The sequence below is a fragment of the Heloderma suspectum genome, chromosome 3, assembly GCF_057233095.1.
Source record: "Heloderma suspectum isolate Gila_16-S chromosome 3, 16-S_ref, whole genome shotgun sequence".
Lineage (NCBI taxonomy): Eukaryota > Metazoa > Chordata > Lepidosauria > Squamata > Helodermatidae > Heloderma > Heloderma suspectum.
This window is the reverse complement of record NC_139460.1, coordinates 219,994,460-220,013,980: the sequence shown is the minus strand read 5'-3', so window position 1 is coordinate 220,013,980 and position 19,521 is coordinate 219,994,460. Positions and strand designations below refer to the sequence as shown.

Here is a 19,521-nt window from a genome sequence, read left to right as displayed (position 1 = left end):
TTTGGCACGGCAAACCGAGTACAGAAACAAACGTGAAAATTATATCAGCTTATAACTGTGGATAGATTTGCTCTCAAAGTGGACAGATTTCACAAGCCATTATCCATAACGGCTACAGATCAATATTATTAAGCCAATTGCTGCTGGTGGCATTATCAGAAAGAGCAGAAAAATACTGCTATTTTGCTTGGACTTATCTGGAGGTGGATTTGTTTATATTAACACTGAATCAGTTCATTGTCTTCCTGGAAACTCTTCATGAATATGAACCAGGGTTCTTGTTTCCTTTTCCTTTTTTTAGAAACAAAATCTTAAATAAATGATCCTCTGCTGAACAGCTGCATCTTGTCAGTGACTGTAACAACGAAACAGGACAACGATAAGCGTTGTTGGGGCTGCATTTTGATTATACTCAATCAGAATTGTAACAAACAAGTTCTTTTGAAGTGTCTGTACAATCTGCTGCTACTTGATCTCTTTGACCACAATTTTTTTGTACAGCACTTGTACTTTGTACAATACGGCAGAGCCAAGATGTATGAAGTTTTCACAATGTGAAAAACGACTGGCAGCAAAAAAGCACACAAAATGCAGAATCAAATCTTTGATTCACCTTATTTAAATCACTACCCCTTCATGGATCACTGCCTTGTTGTGGCGAAGGGGCTTGCGTAACTCAGTGAAGCCATAAGCTATGCCGTGCAGGGCCACCCAAGACGGACAGGTCATGGCAGAGAGTTCTGACAAAATGTGGTCCACTGGAGAAGGAAATGGCAACCCACTCCAGTATTCTTGCCAAGAAAACCCCATGGAACATATCACAAGGCTAAAAGAGATGACGCCGGAAGATGAGCCCCTCAGGTCGGAAGGTGTCCAATATGCTACTGGGGAAGAGCAGAGGGTATTTCCAAGTAGCGCCAGAAAGAGTGAAGCGGCCGGGCCAAACCCGAAAGGACACTCAGCTGTGGATGTGTCTGGTGGTGAAAAGAAAATCCGATGCTGTAAAGAACAATATTGTTTAGGAACCTGGAATGTCAGATCAATGAATCAAGGTAAGCTGGAGGTGGTCAAACAGGAGATGGCAAGATTGAACATCGACATCTTGGGAATCAGCGAACTAAAATGGACAGGCATGGGCGAATTTAATTCAGGTGACCATCATATCTACTATTGTGGGCAAGAATCCCTTAGAAGAAATGGAGTAGCACTCATAGTCAACAAAAGGGTGGGAAAAGCAGTACTGGGGTACAATCTTAAAAATGATAGAATGATCTCAGTACGAATCCAAGGCAAACCATTCAACATCACAGTCATTCAAGTCTATGCCCCAACCACTGAGGCCGAAGAAGCTGAGGTTGATCGGTTCTATGAAGACCTACAACACCTTCTAGAACTAACACCAAAAAAAGATGTCCTCTTCATCAGAGGGGATTGGAATGCTAAAGTAGGAAGTCAAGAAATCACCGGGATAACAGGCAGGAATGGCCTTGGTGTACAAAATGAAGCAGGACAAAAGCTAATAGAGTTTTGCCAAGAGAACATGCTGATCATAGCAAACACTCTTTTCCAACAGCACAAGAGGCGACTCTACACATGGACGTCACCAGATGGTCAATATCGAAATCAGATTGATTATGTCCTTTGCAACCAAAGATGGAGAAGCTCCATACAGTCAGTAAAAACAAGACCTGGAGCTGACTGTGGCTCAGATCATGAGCTGCTTCTTGCAAAATTTCGGCTTAAATTGAAGAACGTCGGGAAAACCACTAAACCGTTCAGGTATGACCTAAATCATATCCCTGATGAATATACAGTGGAGGTGAGGAATAGATGTCAGGGATTAGACCTGATAGACAGAGTGCCTGAGGAACTATGGACGGAGGTCCGTAACATTGTTCAGGAGGCAGCAACGAAATCCATCCCAAAGAAAAAGAAATGCAAGAAAGCCAAGTGGCTGTCTGATGAGGCTTTACAAGTAGCTGAGGAAAGAAGGGAAGCGAAAAGCAAGGGAGAAAGGGGAAGATATACCCAACTGAATGCAGAGTTCCAGAGAATAGCAAGGAGAGACAAGAAGGCCTTCTTAAATGAACAATGCAAAGAAATCGAGGAAAACAACAGAATGGGAAAGACTAGAGATCTCTTCAAGAAAATTGGAGATCTCAAGGGAACGTTTTGTGCAAAGACGGGCATGATAAAGGACAAAGAAGGCAGGGACCTAACAGAAGCAGATGAGATTAAGAAGAGGTGGCAAGAATACACAGAAGAACTATACAGGAAAGATCTGAATGTCCCTGATAGCCATGATAGTGCGGTCACTGAACTTGAGCCGGACATCCTAGAGAGTGAAGTCAAGTGGGCCTTAGGAAGCATGACTAACAACAAAGCTAGCGGAGATGACAGTATTCCAGCTGAGCTATTTAAAATCCTAAAAGATGATGCTGTTAAAGTGCTGCATTCAATATGCCAACAAATCTGGAACACTCAACAGTGGCCACAAGACTGGAAAAGGTCAGTTTACATTCCAATTCCAAAGAAGGGCAACGCCAAAGAGTGTTCAAACTACCGCACAATTGCGCTCATTTCACATGCCAGCAAGGTGATGCTCAAAATCCTACAAGCTAGGCTTCAGCAGTATGCGAACCGAGAACTACCGGAAGTACAAGCTGGGTTTCGAAGAGGCAGAGGAACTAGAGATCAAATCGCCAACATTCGCTGCATCATGGAGAAAGCAAGAGAATTCCAGAAAAACGTCTATTTCTGCTTCATTGACTACGCTAAAGCCTTTGATTGCGTGGATCACAACAAACTGTGGCAAATTCTGAAAGTGATGGGAGTACCAGACCACCTTACCTGTCTCCTGAGAAACCTGTACGAGAGGTCAAGAAGCAACAGTAAGAACCAGACATGGAACAACCGATTGGTTCAAAATTGGGAAAGGAGTACGACAAGGCTGCATATTGTCACCCTGCTTATTTAACTTATATGCAGAGTACATCATGAGAAATGCCAGGTTGGATGAATCAGAGGTCGGAATTAAGATTGCTGGGAGAATTATCAACAACCTCCGATATGCAGACAATACCAGCCTAATGGCAGAAAGCGAAGAGGATCTCAAGAGCCTCTTGTTGAGGGTGAAAGAGGAGAGTGCAAAAGCTGGTTTGAAACTCAACATTAAAAAAACTAAGATCATGGCATCTGGCCCCATCACTTCCTGGCATATAGAAGGGGAAGAAATGGAAGCAGTGACAGATTTTACTTTCTTGGGCTCCAAGATCACCGCAGACGGTGACTGTAGCCATGAAATTAAAAGACGCTTGCTCCTTGGGAGGAAAGCTATGGCCAACCTAGACAGCATAGTAAGAAGCAGAGACATCACCTTGCCGACAAAGGTCCGTCTAATCAAAGCTATGGTTTTCCCAGTAGTAATGTATGGCTGTGAGAGCTGGAGTATAAGGAAGGCTGAGCGCCGAAGAATTGATGCTTTCGAACTGTGGTGCTGGAGAAGACTCTTACGAGTCCCCTGGACTGCAAGGAGGTCAAATCAGTCCATCCTAAAGGAAATCAAACCTGACTGCTCATTGGAAGGACAGATAATGAAGCTGAAGCTCCAATATTTTGGCCACATAATGCGAAGAGAAAACTCCCTGGAAAAGACCCTGATGCTGGGAAAGACTGAAGGCAAAAGGAGAAGGGGACGGCAGAGGATGAGATGGCTAGATAGCATCACGGATGCAATGAATATGAACTTGAGCACGCTCCGGGAGAGAGCGCAGGACAGGAAGGCCTGGCGTGCTATGGTCCATGGGGTCACGAAGAGTCGGACACGACTGAACGACTGAACAACAACAACAATAGAACCCCAGGCCCCCGCGCTAAATTTGGGCCTCTGGTGTCCTAGTCCAGCCCTCCAGTGTTCCCCAGAAGGCCCCATCCCCTTCCCCCGGCCCCACCCCTTTCCCCCAACCATCAATTATTTGGTGGTTTATCAGCATTTGTGCAGTTTTTCCCCATTCTAAAAGGTTGAAATGCTTCTCCTGAAGTTTAGTTACTGCCAGTCAGAGTTGTACATGAAAATTTGCTGATATTTGTGGTACACCCCACCCCTTTTGCCTTTCACCCCACCCATTACTGGAATGTGGCCCCCAAGAGCTTCTCCAAAATGGAATTCAGCTCTCAGGCTGAAAGAAGTTAGAACTTAAGAACATAAGAAGAGCCCTGCTGGATCAGACCAAGGGTCCATCTAGTCCAGCATTCTAGTCCAGTGGTTGATAGGGATGTCAGAGAATTCCGCCATGGACTCCAATGAGTCCATGAGTCCACTCACTCCGGAGTCAGTGACGGAATGGCCCCACCTACCTCCGCCTCCCTCCGGACCCACGTGGAGCCGGATCCTCCTCGCCAGCTGGCTCCATAGCACCAGCGATACAGCTGCCACTGCCCTACCGCTGGCTGAGGCTGAGTGACTCTGGATGCAAATGGTGTCCGCTACGCCTAGGGATGTCAGAGAATTCCGCGATGGTTCTTGGTGAGATCCACCCGAAATCCTTCGCGGAACAAAGTCCCCGCCACCCCCAACCCACAAAAGGCACGTGAAACAGAGCACTTACCTGCTCCCATCCATGCTGCTTTGCGAATGGCGGCCATCCTGCGGCTGCCATTCGCTTCTTCTTCATAGCCGTGATAGGCTACATAAATACTTACGTAGCCTATCACAGCTAACGCAGGGATGCCATTTGCGTCCCTGCGAAGGCCGTGATAGGCTACGTATTTACGTAGCCTATCACGGCAGGGGGAAAAAAATCCAGCATATGCAAATGGCAGTAGCCGCCACCATTTGCATACGCTGGGTTTTTTTCCCCCCTGCCCTGATAGGCTACATAAATATTTACGTAGCCTATCACAGCTAAATACAGGGATGCAAATGGCGGCAGCTATGACAGCCGCCATTTGCGTCCCTGCAGGGCTGCCCAGTGGCTGGATGTCTGGCTGCGGCTGGCTGGAGCCAGCCGGCGGCTCCGCGGCTTGGCCGCGGAGCGGAGCCGGCCGGGCAGGATTCTGGGGGGGAGGACTGGATCGCCTCCGCATCCCGTTGAGGATTCCAGGGGGAGGGACGGAGCACCTCCCCCCCCCCAGCGGAAACATAATGGAATGGAAGGTAAGTGTTCTTTTCATCCCTAGCTACGCCATTTGCGGCTGGAAAGCAATTAGATTAAGCTAAATGCAGCCATAGATGGCTGCATTTAGCTTAAACTAAGGGCTTTACGGCCGCAAATGGCCTCTGCTATGCCATTTGCATCTGGGGTTTTTTACATGATAGGCTAGCCTTGAGGAGCATATAGCCATCAGGACTAGTAGCCATTGATAGCTTGCTCCTCCAAGCTAGCCTATCGCGTGAAAAACCCCAGACGCAAATGGCGTAGCAGATGCCATTTGTGGCTGTAAAGCCCTTAAAGATAAAGGTGTCCCCAGCCAGTCGCGTTCGACTCTAGGGGGTGGCGCTCATCTCCATTTCTAAACCGAAGAGCCAGCGCTGTCCAAAGATGCTTCCGTGGTCATGTGGCCGGCATGACTGAACACCAAGGTGCATGGAATGCTGTTACCTTTCCTGCCAAAGCGGTACCTATTCATCTACTTGCAATTTCTTGCTTTTGAACTGCTAGGTTGGCAGGAGCTGGGACTGAAGATGGGAGCTTACTCCGTCATGCGGCACTCAGGTCTCAAACTGCTGTCCTGCCGACCTTCCGGTCTGCAGTTCAGCGTCTTAACCACTAAGCCACCGCGGTCCCTTATGGCTGCATTTAGCTTAATCTAATTACTTTCTGGCTGCAAATGGCACAGCAGACGCCATTTGTGGCCGAATTCAGTCAGCCCAGCCAGCGATACGGCAATGGTGGCCGTATCACTGGCGCTCTGGAGCTGGCTGGCAGCTCCGCAGAATCGCTGCAGAGTGGAGCTGGCCAACGAGGATTCGGGGGGGCAGACCCCCCCCCACTGGAACGGCAGGTAAGTAATTCGTACATCCCTAGTGGCTGACCAGCTGTCGACCAGGAACCCACAAGCAGGGTATGAGTGCAACAGCACCCTCCTGCCCATGTTCCCCAGCAACTGGGGTACATAGGCATGCTGCCTCTGATACGGGAGGTAGCATATAGCCATCAGGACTAGTAGCCATTGATAGCTTTCTCCTCTAAGAATTTGTCTAACCCCTTTTAAATCCATCCAAATTGGCGGCCATCACTACATCCTGTGATAGTGAATTCCACAGTTTAACTACGGACTGTGTGAAGAAGTACTTCCTTCTGCACCTCTGTGCTAAACAGTGTCAGGTACTTATTCTGAGGTTTCAATGTAACATGCCTGAATTAAACTCTGTAATCCAAACTTCTGTGCTAAAATGTGGTACAAAGTTTGAATATAAAGAAAAACCTCTGAATGTAAATGAACTGTCAACTAGAAATGAGTATGACTTTCCAAAGTGTTCACACACCTTTTAACAGGAACATGAATACATGTCAACTTTTCAATTCCATGATACTGATTCCCCAATACTAACTTTTAATCGCCACTCTGTCTTACAGTCTGCACCTTCTCTGCTCTTCTCAGTCAGAAGGATTGGAGTAACTGATCCCATTCTAAATATACTTGTTTTCTGTTTTGACTCATGGACTAATGTAATGACATTCAGTTGTAACACATTAGTTTAAAATACAGAGCTCAAATCCATTTGCAGTATTGATCTGTGAAAAACTAACCACAGAAATAACTCTTGAATTCATTGGTAGGGAAAAGATATGCAGGACTTGATTAAACCAAGGACCCCTATCCAGACAAGTTCAAGTGAAGAAGGATGCATGCACACTATTGTACTTGTGTTTTCCCAATGCCCCTCATGTGGCAAGGACCAAGCAATTTTCACCATGCCAACAAAATTCTGACAAGGCATGGCATTGTAAAAAAATAGTAGATCCAGAGTTTAATGCCCAGCAACAAAGGTGCAGGTGTTTAGAAAATATAATCATGTTCCCTAAAGCACAAAGGACTCCATGAATCAGGCACTTATCCAGATACCTTTTTAATTAGCATTTGTTTTTAAACCCATTTGTTCAATACTGTAGGTTTTTTTAAGCTCTTGGTGATACAGAATTAAATATTTAATGAGACCCTCCAACTAACAGAAAACACACATCTGAATGGTCAGATCGTCACTTAACCTTGGAACATGGAATTACTAACCTCAGCAAAGTCAGCAGATACTTAGGAAAGGTTTTGGGGTGGGGGAGAGACAGAGGCCTTCCATTGAGACAGAGATAATGTTTTGTCCAGGGAATTGTATTATTACAGGGTGGGGGGATAATGTATTCAGATGAACGAGTGAGAAAAGAAATTGCAGGTTGATTTTTTAAAAGGTGTAGTATGGCAAAGAAAATCTCAGTCATTCTGTGGAAAAATACTTGCACACTTTTCTGTACCTACAAGTATAATGAAATTTTGTTTAATTTACTTGAGGGTTCATCTTTATCATGTACCTTGTAGTCTTTGTTGGATTTTGTGTGTGCAGATGGCCTAAGAGCAGGGATGTGCAACTTGGGACCCTCCAGATGTTTAGGCCTACAACTCCCATCAGCCCTAGCCAACATAGCTAATGATGAGGACCTCTGGAAGGTCAAAACATCTGGAAGGTAACAAGTTGTCCACTCTTACCTTAAGTTCAGAAAGGTAATCTCTTTCTTTCTACAAAATGACACATTGAATTACAAGGACCACCATCTTGGTGAAAAATAGCAGAGTTTTGAATTTTCAGACAAAGTCCATCCAATTTTAAATCCTTGAGTAATAAGCATTATAGTGGTTACTTGCAGAGGTTGTAAAAAAAGGACTACTTGGAAAGGTTTGTAGGACTCACAGAAGCATACTCAGATGCAGGGAGAAGATTTGCGGGAGTTAGTAAATGTGCATTAATCACTTTTGTGTGAGAAGAGGTGTTTTTTTAAAAGAGAAATGGGGATGTTCCTAACATTCCTAACAAGCACAGAGTAATATAGATTTCGTCCTCTACTTATGTCAGTTAATTCTTTATTTATGGCTTCACCCAGAAAGAATAATAGGCCATCCTGCCTAGTGGGGCCAGTGCCATGTGGATTTTTGACCCATCTTTTGATCCAAAGGGCCCTCAAGATGTATGCGGCCAGTGTCAGAAGTATATCCAATGAACATCAACCTCCTTCAGAACCTTCATACGACTAATTCTAAGTTAAATCAATAGAACTAAGAAATTAGTTGTGCTTTTAAGACCCAAAAGTTTCATTGGGACTTAGTGTACCTTAATTTACTTGGGATTGCTTCTTTTGTCAACCTAACACCTGCAGTACTCAATCTAGAGTACCTTTTATTCTTAAAATCGTACACTAGGGAAGGATTAGACAGTTTACATACGTACAAAAATTGAACACTTCGTTCTTAGCCATTTCTGTACTTCCCAAAGATTAAACTTGCCAATGAACTCAAAACAGAGGAAGAGATTCACTATAAAGTTCATCCCTTCACTATAAAGGGATGTAGGCAGTTTTACATTCTACATGTTGGACTAGAAAATGTAACATGCTGTGCCACATTTTGTGAAGCAGCTTCTTCAACATGGAAAAATATTTCAGACTTTGTAATTAATGAATAATGCAGGAGGTTAATTCCAACATAATCTATTCTCCTCTCTTTCCCCTGCAAGGACTCCCACTGTGACATTAAGAAAAATAAGTAAAGAACAGGATGATCCCTGCCTAGGAAGTAATAGTTCAATTTCATAGCACATTAGGGAATATATTGCAATTTTCTCATAAATTCAGTTTATTTGGTCAACATTTCCAAGTAAGAGTGTGGTGTACTCTGCTCACTATATTGCTATTTTAATAGGGTGGGGGTGGCACCCTGTCAATATCAGTCCACCCACCACCTAATCCCTAAGTGAGTTTGATTCCCTGTCCAGAATTAAAATTTCTTTCTCCAGAGGCGGTTAAAGAGTATTACTGAATTAAATAGAGAGGTCACCCTCAGGGTATAATTATATATATCATCCAATTCTCATGGTGAGAAGGACTCTTCCTGGGTGGCCAGATCAAAAAAAGAACAGAAAAACTTTGAGGGTGGAGGTGGGGCATGGGAGGACAGTTAAAACAGTAGGCCTGGCAGATTTCCCAAAGCTATATATAGAAGAAAAGAAGGAAGAGGACTGTGGAGTATTTGTCTCATGATGCAATAAGAAGAGAGAAAGGATCAAAGAAAGAGAGAAAGGAGAGGGAATTGGAGGAAGACAGAGGAACCTGGTAAATGTCTACTCATTCTGTCTTAAGTGCTCCTATTGGCTAACAGAGAGCTATAAATAAATAAAGTTAAATTTATTGATCTGTGGACTACAGATGTTCTTATATTATTATTCAGTAAGCACATCAGTGAAGTCATTGCTTTCTGTTCTTGCCTATGAGTATGTAGATATCACCACAGGGGCGGGCGGATTCTGTGGTGATTGGAGTTCCATCATTTCTAACACAGTAATAGAGGCAGGAGGACAGACCAACAGATTAGTGTTAGATGATCTAAGCTTAAGACGACAAGACACTTAGTTAGAAATAGCAACAAGATAAGATGGCATATTAGAAAACAAAGATGCAGACTGATGAGAAGAAAAACAGCGATGCCAGAAATGTTGGCATAAATGCAACAATACATATTAAAATAATGACTAATAATACCTGACTCAAAGGACATAAGAGAAGACGGCCTACGACAGATCCTTAAGGAACTCCAATTCAAATAGAGAATGAATGACTATTAATAGAAATGAATAAATAATTCTCAGAAATATAAGAATGATACCAAGAAAGGATGTTTCCATCAAAACCCAGAGAGCTTAGAAAAGAAATAAGAACATAGAATTATCGGTGATACCATAAGCTGAAGATAAAGCAAAAGCAGAATAGAAAACTGAATACAGATATAACAAGTAAGAGATAATTCTTAAATGCCAGCAAGCTGAATAGTATCTGCTCCAGGTTTTAGTTGAGTAGTGTCTGCTCCAAGTGTTTGAGGGCCCTTGGACAAGGCATCCTCAACAGGCCCTTCCTGTCTACCTTCTCACTGTCATTGTCACCAGCTGCTATTGCTTTTAATCCCCTTTCCTATCATTGGTACCACTTCCTTCCTTGACAGGCAGAGAGCTGGTGAGGAAGCAGGTCATAGCATCTACGGCTCTTCCTTCTCACCACCACATTGCCTGGGCCAGAGCAAGAAGCAGGTGAACCAGCAGGTTGCAAGGATGAAGTGGGAAGAGCTACTCCAGGAGGCTCTTGCCAATAGGCCCCTTCTGGGGTATGGATCCTCAGCAGGTGCCCAACCTTGCGTATGTTTGATGCCAGCCCTGCAGTGACAAAACAAAACCCTAACAGAGAGTTCTAACAAGGAATTAGCAGAAAGAAGACTTCAGACACTAAGTAAGAAGAAGGCATTCAAGAACTGTGAAAGGGAAAGGGAAAGAAGAGATATGGCATCCAATTAACTCCTCCTGCCAACAGAATAGCTTCCACTACTGGAATGGGGAGGGAGGATTTGTCTTCCTGCCTATGCCCCCACCCCATGTGCCCTCAAAATCTACTCTGGAGGGTTGCCCGGTGTGAGCACATCCAGTCATATAATCAGCTGTGCTGGGCACTTCTGCCATTCACGGTGAGCATGCCTGCACAATGCTCCCTGTGCTACCCCTTCCTCCTCTGCATTGGCTGCACTGTTATGGAGTACCCTAAAATTCTGCTGATCTGGGAAAATGTGGCCTGTATATGGATGGGGATTGGGGACTAAAGTTTTTTGGTCTTGGAGAAGGGCAGCAAAACAGGTCCCATAGGATGTTAAGGCCTTGCACACAACCCAAGAGGAGATACAGACTTCTTATATAAACTTTCTCGCCAGCCACTGTGTTCTGATGGCCTTAATTCCTCAGTTAACACTTGCAAATTTCAGACCTTGCCTCAAGACAACAACCACAGAAGCCCCCACCATGAAAATATTTTATGCTGATTTCTAACCTTCCTGTTAAAGCCAAATAGAAAGACAAATAAAGAATTCAATGCCTTTTAAAGCTGTAAGAAACCCAATATTGTGTAAGCAAGCATGCCTACATGACTCTTTTGTCACCTTTGCTTAAGACCATCACCAAAATCCCGCTGCCTATCTTGCTTACCTGGACCTGTGAAAGCCAGAAATATGTACCCATCAACTCCTATCCTTTCCTCACATCAAGAAAGAAAGAGAATCCCATTGTCTTCTTTCTTCCCTTAACGTATGACACCTAAAAATCCATTTTCCATCATCCTTGAGTAATCTTGAAAGAAAGACTTGTTTTGTTTTATTCTGATTATTACATCCTGAGAGAAAAAGGATAAAAACAGCAACCCAAATTCATAGAACAGCAGTGAGGGAAAGAAGGAAAGAGGACACCTTCCATCCCCTTTCCTCCCTTCTTTCTCCCCTTCTTTCCCAGAGAAGGAACTCAACAGAACTTCCCATCACTTCACAAGCCAGCAGATAAGGAGAGGTAAATCTTTGCATCATCTTTTCTTCTCCTTCTCTCTTTTCTTCCCTTTTCCTAATATTCCACCCAAAACCAAACTCCAAAACTCCCAGGCTTTAGCTGTTTCTCCAATCCATCCACTTTCTCCCAAACCCTGCATTTGTTCTAAAACTCTCTCTCAGTCCTCTCAGTCTGTTACTCCCCCATTCAAATCATCCCAAGCTGGAAGTTCTTCCCCCCCACTTTCTTTCCTACACACACACACACACACACACACACACACTTTTCTATGCATCCCAGTGTACTTCACTATTGACTTTAAATGCTTATCTTTAACCTTCTGAATGTTAATGTATGATTCTAATTCCCCAAATGTATGTATAGTTCTAATTCCCCCGATGTGTGATTTTAATTCATTTTAAATTCCCCTTTAATAAATCAAAGAATTGCTTTCAAAGACCTTGCTGTGGTCTCTGACTCTGTCAACTTTTGGGGGGTATCAGGTTTTCCTAAGTGCCCAGTGTTCAATGCCAAAAGATCCCTCAGGTATGTGTTTGGTTTACATGTATGTGATATGCATGTCTATGTAAATTAAAGCATACTTCATAACAGCACCCAACAGTATGGGCCACTCAACACCTAAATACCTGCACAGCACTGCTCATGGTGCTGTCCTGATTCAAGATGAGCAAGCAGCAAACAGCTGGCGCTCTGAGGCTAAGAAGCTACCACCTGGAGCTGTTGCATTGGCACTGAGCAGTCAGGGGATGATCATTCTTAGAGAGGGCCTGATGGCCCTGCCTCTTCCTACAGCTGCTCAGGGCCAGGATCCAGTTTGGAGCTTGTTTCCACCTGCTGAATAAGCCCACTGGATGGCAGGCCTCAGGTGGCTAGTCAGGCACTGTGTTCTCTGACCTGAGCTTTTGCCTTAGGGGGCATCAGGTCCCCATTTGCACAACCTCCACCACAGGTTCCTGCTCCTCCATCAGGACCAGGGTGCTGGTGGGTTCAGACAGCTACCCTCGTTTCCTCATAGACCTTGGTCACCACCCAGCAGCTGCCGACACCAAATAGCTTTGGCTTTGGGTGAGAGTGTTAAAGTCATTTGGCAGAGACAAGTCTGTAGGGTGGAACTGCCGCTGAAGTAGTAGTTTTGCACTAATGAGAATTCCAAATACAACACAATTGTGTCAATACCATAATTAATATCAATAATAATTAATACCAATTTTGCACCAAGATGACTTCTTTCCCACTGACAACGCAAAGGGCTGCTTAGGATCAGGGGAATAGCATGAGCCCTGCTGATGCCTCCTGAAAATGTATTTGTTGTACATATCAAATACAATCTTGCAAGACTTTTCAGATATAATTTGGGGATCAAAATATTTTGACATTCTACACAAGAGAAGTCAATAGCTAGAAGAAAAATGGTTTGATATGGCTGAACTTCGCTGTCAGGTTCATGCATTTGAACACTCGATTCTTTCTGCTTCACAGTGGTCCTCTAAAAAGAAAGAAAAAATGCATTCAAAAATTGACTTTGGGGGATCCCAATGATAAAATTAAAAGAACAGTGGGGAACCTGGTACAACTCCAAGTTGCACAGTATGGAGTTAAAAGTATTTGAAATGCATCCACAATACTTTGAGATTTGTCCTTTCTAGTTTTTGTCCTTTTTATCTTCTTTGCATTCTTCCATTCCCAGCAGGAGGTTTTCCTGTACCACTGCCTGCGAGGATTCCAGCTGCGAACTCTTTACTTCAAAGGCTATTAACACTTTCTACCAGCTCATAATATGCAATGGGGTATACTGATGCAGCTTGGGGGTTCCTAGAAACTGAGTAGTTAGGCTGATACTCTCCAACATCCCTATTCAAAAGGAAACTAGAACAAGAATATCTACATTCAGGTGGGAAAGATCCATTTAACATTCTGCTAAGAATATTTTCATGACAATTTTGTGGCCATTATTGGGATAAGTAACAAGGGGTACAGGTGCATTTGAATACACATTTCAGCACACAGGTATGCTAGAGATTTTGGCCTGAGAGTAGCATCCTGTTTTTTAAATACTTATACAAAGATTGCTTCCATATTAGCCCTTCTCTCTGGGATTGCCATCTTTTGTTAAAAAAGTTTTTTTTTTTTTAAAGTAACTTTTTAAAGAAATCCATATGATGTCATTGACAAATAGCTGTATTCTAGTGTTTTCTGTCTTTCTTTAGACCGATTCATGGTTGGTTGGTTGGTTTTTTTGCAATAACTATCCAGTGTGCACTGTCAAAGCTCTGTTGAGGCTTTTAAGGGCAACTGCACCTTTAATTAAAAATTTCCTCCTTTCAGGTTGCCTTTATTGCTTCCTGTTCAGCACAACTGAGGGATGAGGGATAAATTGCTCTTTAATAGTCAGCTTCTGTTCCCTATTAGAGGGACATTAATTAGTGGCTGTTCATTATGTTTTCCTAATGTTTTTCTTTTAAATAGCCTCTCCAACCTGCAGGAAAAAGAAGAGTAGTGAAGGGCAATTAAGGGGTAATTTCTCACTGTCCTCCACATGTTCAAGTGTCCTGTTTTCATAGAACCTACACATGTAAACCCCCAAATGCATAGCTTCCTGTATGCACAAACCCTACCCTGGGGAAAAAGAGGGTATGGATCCCATGTAGGGGAGCCTATGCACGTTCAGGCATGCACATATAGGCTATGTGCAACAGGTCATGTGAACATCTGGATGTTTGGGGTGGGGCTGGTGAATGTGACCCCAATTCTTCATGTGATCATTTCTGCCTAAAGTAATCCCTCAGTAAGACTAAAGGAACTTAACTTCAGTCCCTTTTGACAGTATTAAATGTTTCCAAGTTACCCGAGTTATACAACTGTGTAATGCCTGCTCTTTGCAAATTACAGCTGAGGAGCAATTGATACAGTAAAACTCAAATTGTAACCAACATTTCAAAGCTAAGGCAGCATTTACATGCACATTGTGACTTACTTTTAATTTGCACAGAGGTGTGTGCGTGTGGTTCAACTAAATTGGCAGGGAAAGAAATCCACTAAATCTTCTTTTATCCTTCAAACATGAAAAAGTTTTGCAAACACTTCTTTTGTTATTTCGGAATTTACTACCATATGACAATTCTGACTTTAGTGAAGGCAGCATTATACAGTACTTAAAAATTAGAATGACACACAAGACAGAGATGAGTTGGAGGAGTGACATATTGCATTCTATTCCCTATGCAAAGGAACAAGTTACATTTTATTATTTGACAGCAGACAGGCAGAACACAAAATTGATTTAAAAGATGCTTATTACTACTCTAAAATAACATGAGTGTATCCTATAGAATGTGTAAAGACCATCAACCATAATTTTATACCAGTTTCAGACAATGTGCGCTCAAATTTACATTCTCATTCTTCTTTTTATTGTTTCATGAGCCCTGTTCTCACACATCTTTGATAATGTCCAAAACTGGATTCGCATGTCCTCAAGAAGGGATACTTAAGGCAACTTTCCACAGAGATGATATAAAGGATCCATTTCAGATGTTACTTCCACTTTCTGTTTTTCACATAAGGTGACTCTGCATATTTATTCAGAAGAAGCCCCATTGAGTTCAATGGAGCCTATGCTTGAGTAAATGTCCTTCGAATTGCTCCCTTAATCACTATGAGGGCAGGTGAACATGCAGTTATGGCAAGGAGGGAAAGTAGCAGGGTCATGAAGCTCTGGGGTTTGGCTGCGAGCCCCTATTGGAGCTCTTTCTGGAGTCCTACTGGAGTGTCTTGGCAGATGTGTGACAATGCCACCTAGTGACACCAGCCTGCAAAGGAGAATGTAGGTGTGAGGCGCCAAACCCTTCCTAGGCTGGCTGCTTACCTCTCATTAGCTGTTGCACTATTCTTTTGATTCTGGTGTATCAGAACTCTGGTGGGGCAAACTGGCACTGAGAAAGTATGTGGTAAGGAAAGCTCTGGTGGGTGATAGCCTTGGATCACTTTACACTTGCCACCCATGTGTTGGTTTTGCTCCAACCCCCCCTCCCCTAAACCTGTTGCTGGATTGCACCCAACACCTATGAGGCAGATCCCTCATTGTTGTTGTCGTTGAAGGCATTGTCATTGTCTTTCAGTGTCATCGAAGGCTTGAAGGACACACCAGTCAGAAACCAAGACAAGAACTTTATTATCTTTCTCCAAGAGGAACAGAACAGGAATAGGAAACTCCTGAGTTCACCAAGATACAACTAAGCAGGGCCAGTCCAAGATCTTTTGCTGTCTGAGGCAAAAGACAAGTTGGCACCCCCTCCCTATCCCACATACAACAGACAGATGGACTGGCAGTTGAAAGGTACTTCACCACTTGCGATGGAATAGTGTCTGAGGCAGCAGGCTAGTTTAGGGGGCTCAAGGACAGGCGTAGTGATGGGTAGCGATGTTGTGAACACCCATGCTTGGCAGGCGTGGGTTGAGTCCGTCCATCCCTAGCGATGGCAATGTTTGAGATGGCTAGGATTCCCCAAACAGCATCTCACAGCTTGTCTCATGCCTGTTTCCTGTTCACATTTCAGATTACGGCTCACTCAATTCCTCAAATCAAGCTGCGATCAAATGTCAAATTTGTGCAAATGTCCCCAAATTTGCACAACTTTCCTCCATAGACTAAAGTAGGGTTGATTCAGTCTATGAGGGAAATTTGCACAAATTAGGAAAGTTATGCATATTGAACTGGGAAAGTTGTGCAAATCAAATGCAACCATGTGTGTGGCAATTTGGAAATATTTTCAGTGGACACATGCTTGTGCTCACAATCCTGTTTGGATTGTGAACATGCATGAACAGAGCAGTCTTGCATTTTTTGTGAGCAAAAACAAAGTTCTCATACAACGCTAGGAAGGCTCTGTGGCATACACAGCTCTGTCCTCTGACACAGGGGAATCGCTTGCAGCTCAGGAAGAGCAACCAGGAGGCTATCACCACTGTCCCAGGTATCTGCCGCCTCAGGCGATCACCTCATTTTACCTATCTGTGAAGCTGGCCCTGCCACTAAGTCAGGTGTAACCTAGTGCCTCAACTATATAATGATGCATTCATTATATTCACACATTCAAGTCCATCAATTCTCTACCAAGCTGCATTTTACACTTCCAAATACATGAGTTTTGCTTCATGGTGGGTTGGGAGGGAGAGGACATTTGCAATCCTAATTTGTAAATTAAGTTTAATTTGAATTTCTACAGAAAATGCAGAAGCTGATAAAATCAGACACTGATTCTCTAAGCTAGCACCAGCAACCACATCTTTGTATCTGCATGATCCATTACGATCTGGCAGCTTTTTATTCATTGAGAGAATCTTTCTAGTTATTTTGCTCCACTTCACTAACAGATATACTGTAACTTACCCTCACTTGACCAACAAATGCATTAGCTTCCTCTTCTTGTACTGTAAAGTTTTTGGGAAGAAAAGGATCAAAGACTGGACCATTGTCATTTACATCCGTTACAACCACATTCACTGTAGCAGTTGATGTCTGTAAGAAAAAAGATAAATAAAATTATGATCCAGACAGTACCTTACACTGTGACAATTATGCCGTGTTCATTCTGCAAGGTTGGGTTAGCACTATTACTTTATACCTTGCAAATGCGAACAGATGGATATCTAATGAGATAATCTAATGAGAGAACTGGTCTATCTACCAAGTACAAGCAAAGAATGTGTACTGAGCAATGGCTCCTTCTCATTTTTTTTTTTTTTAAGAAACACACTCCTCATAACTCTGGGTCTTTACAAGGAAAGGAAAAAAACAGACTTTGCACAGGGGCCAGGAAGTTGGGATAGTCAACTAAGCAGGTAGGAAAGTTTCACTGCAGCATGCACTGCACTTGATTAAGAACAAAAGTGGAATATTTAATAGTGAAAAGCAACAATACAATGATTACATTCAAAAATGAACAGCACAACCCTATACATGTGTTGTTGTTGTTGTTCAGTCGTTAAGTCGTGTCCGACTCTTCGTGACCCCATGGACCAGGCCTTCCTGTCCTCCTCTCTCTCCCGGAGCATGCTCAAGTTCATATTCATTGCATCGGTGAGGCTAACTAGCCATCTCATCCTCTGCCATCCCCTTCTTCTTTTGCCTTCAATCTTTCCCAGCAACAGGGTCTTTTCCAGTGAGTTTTCTCTTCGCATTAGGTGTAGGGATGGCGGAGAATTTCTCCCCGAAACTTCGGGGGGCCGAGCGCCAACGTGTTCGGCCCCCCGAACAAGTTTCAGGGAGAAATTCTCCACACACCCCGCACCCCCCCCGGGACGGGACTTACCTTTGGCGAATGTCCCTCCCGGCGGCAGGTCCGGCCGGCGGTTTGCTGGGTCTTCGTCCGGGGCGGGAGCGGCAGCCGGTCTTTCGACCGGCTGCCGCCGCCGCCATTCCAATGAAAGAAAAAAAAACACGCCCCCGTGATAGGCTGCTTGACGATTAACGTAGCCTATCACGGCTAGATTTGCAAAGTCAGCCGTGATAGGCTACGTAAATCGTCACATAGCCTATCACGGGTGACTTTAAAAAAAAAAAGCGCGTACGGATAATGGTGGCCCCCATAGGGAGCCGCCATTCCCGTTCCTTATTTGGTCGCTGTAGTCTACGTAAATGTTTACGTAGATTACGGCGAAAATAAGGGCAACGCTATTTGCGTTGCCCTTATTTTCGCCGTAGTCTACGTAAAGATTTACGTAGACTACAGCAACCAAATAAGGAACGCGAATGGCGGCTCCCTATGGGGGCCGCCATTTGTGTACGCGCTTTTTTTTTTTTAAAGTCACCCGTGATAGGCTATGTGACGATTTACATAGCCTATCACGGCTCACTTTGCAGATCTAGCCGTGATAGGCTACGTTAATCGTCACGTAGCCTATCACGGGGGCGTTTTTTTTTTTTTTTACTTTTAATTTTGCGGCCGGGAGAGGCGAGGCACCTCCTCTCCGGCCTGAATTTCGGCCGGGCGAGGCGGGAAGCCCCCCCCCCGGCCTGAATTTCGGCCAGGCGAGGCGGGAAGCCTCCCCCCCCGGCCTGAACTTCGCGGGGGGAGCAGCGAAGCACCTCCCCCCCACCGCGAAAAGCTGCGAGACCAGGTAAGTGACTTTCGTGCACCCCTAATTAGGTGGCCAAAATATTTGAGCTTCAGCTTCAGTATCTGTCCTTCCAATGAGCACTCAGGGTTGATTTTCTTTAGGATTGACTGATTTGGCCTCCTTGCAGCCCAGGGGACTCGTAAGAGTCTTCTCCAGCACCACAGTTCGAAAGCATCTATTCTTCGGCGCTCAGCCTTCCTTATAGTCCAGCTCTCACAGCCATACATTACTACTGGGAAAACCATAGCTTTGATTACGTGGACCTTTGTCAGCAAGATGATGTCTCTGCTTCTTACTATGCTGTCTAGGTTTGCCATAGCTTTCCTCCTAAGGAGCAACAGTCTTTTAATTTCATGGCTACAGTCATCGTCTGCGGTGATCTTGGAGCTCAAGAAAATAAAATCTGTCACTGGCACTGCTTCCATTTCTTCCCCTTCTATATGCCAGGAAGTGATGGGGCCAGATGCCATGATCTTAGTTTTTTTAATGTCGAATTTCAAACCAGCTTTTGCACTCTCATCTTTCACCCTCAACAAGAGGCTCTTGAGATCCTCTTCGCTTTCTGCCAATAGGGTGGTATCATCTGCGTATCTGAGGTTGTTGATAATTCTCCTAGAAATCTTAATTCCAACCTGTGATTAATCCAACCTGGCGTTTCTCATGATGTACTCTGCATATAAGTTAAATAAGCAGGGCGACAATATGCAGCCTTGTCGTACTCGTTTCCCAATCTGGAACCAAACGGTTGTTCCATGTCTGGTTCTTACTGTTGCTTCTTGACCCTCGTACAGGTTTCTCAGGAGACAGGTAAGGTGGTCTGGTACTCC

At 44.0% G+C, this 19,521-nt stretch overlaps 1 protein-coding gene across 3 annotated transcripts in view; it reads right to left on the bottom strand.

Moving 5' to 3' along the window:
* Positions 1-19,521, bottom strand: part of PCDH15 (protocadherin related 15) — a 1,185,684-nt gene that overhangs the window by 209,339 nt on the left and 956,824 nt on the right. For all 3 annotated transcript variants that reach the window (XM_084845696.1, XM_084845694.1, XM_084845693.1), the window contains one exon: positions 16,965-17,093. In XM_084845696.1, coding sequence (XP_084701822.1) covers positions 16,965-17,093 — 129 coding nt within the window. The remainder of the gene's footprint in view (positions 1-16,964; positions 17,094-19,521) is intronic.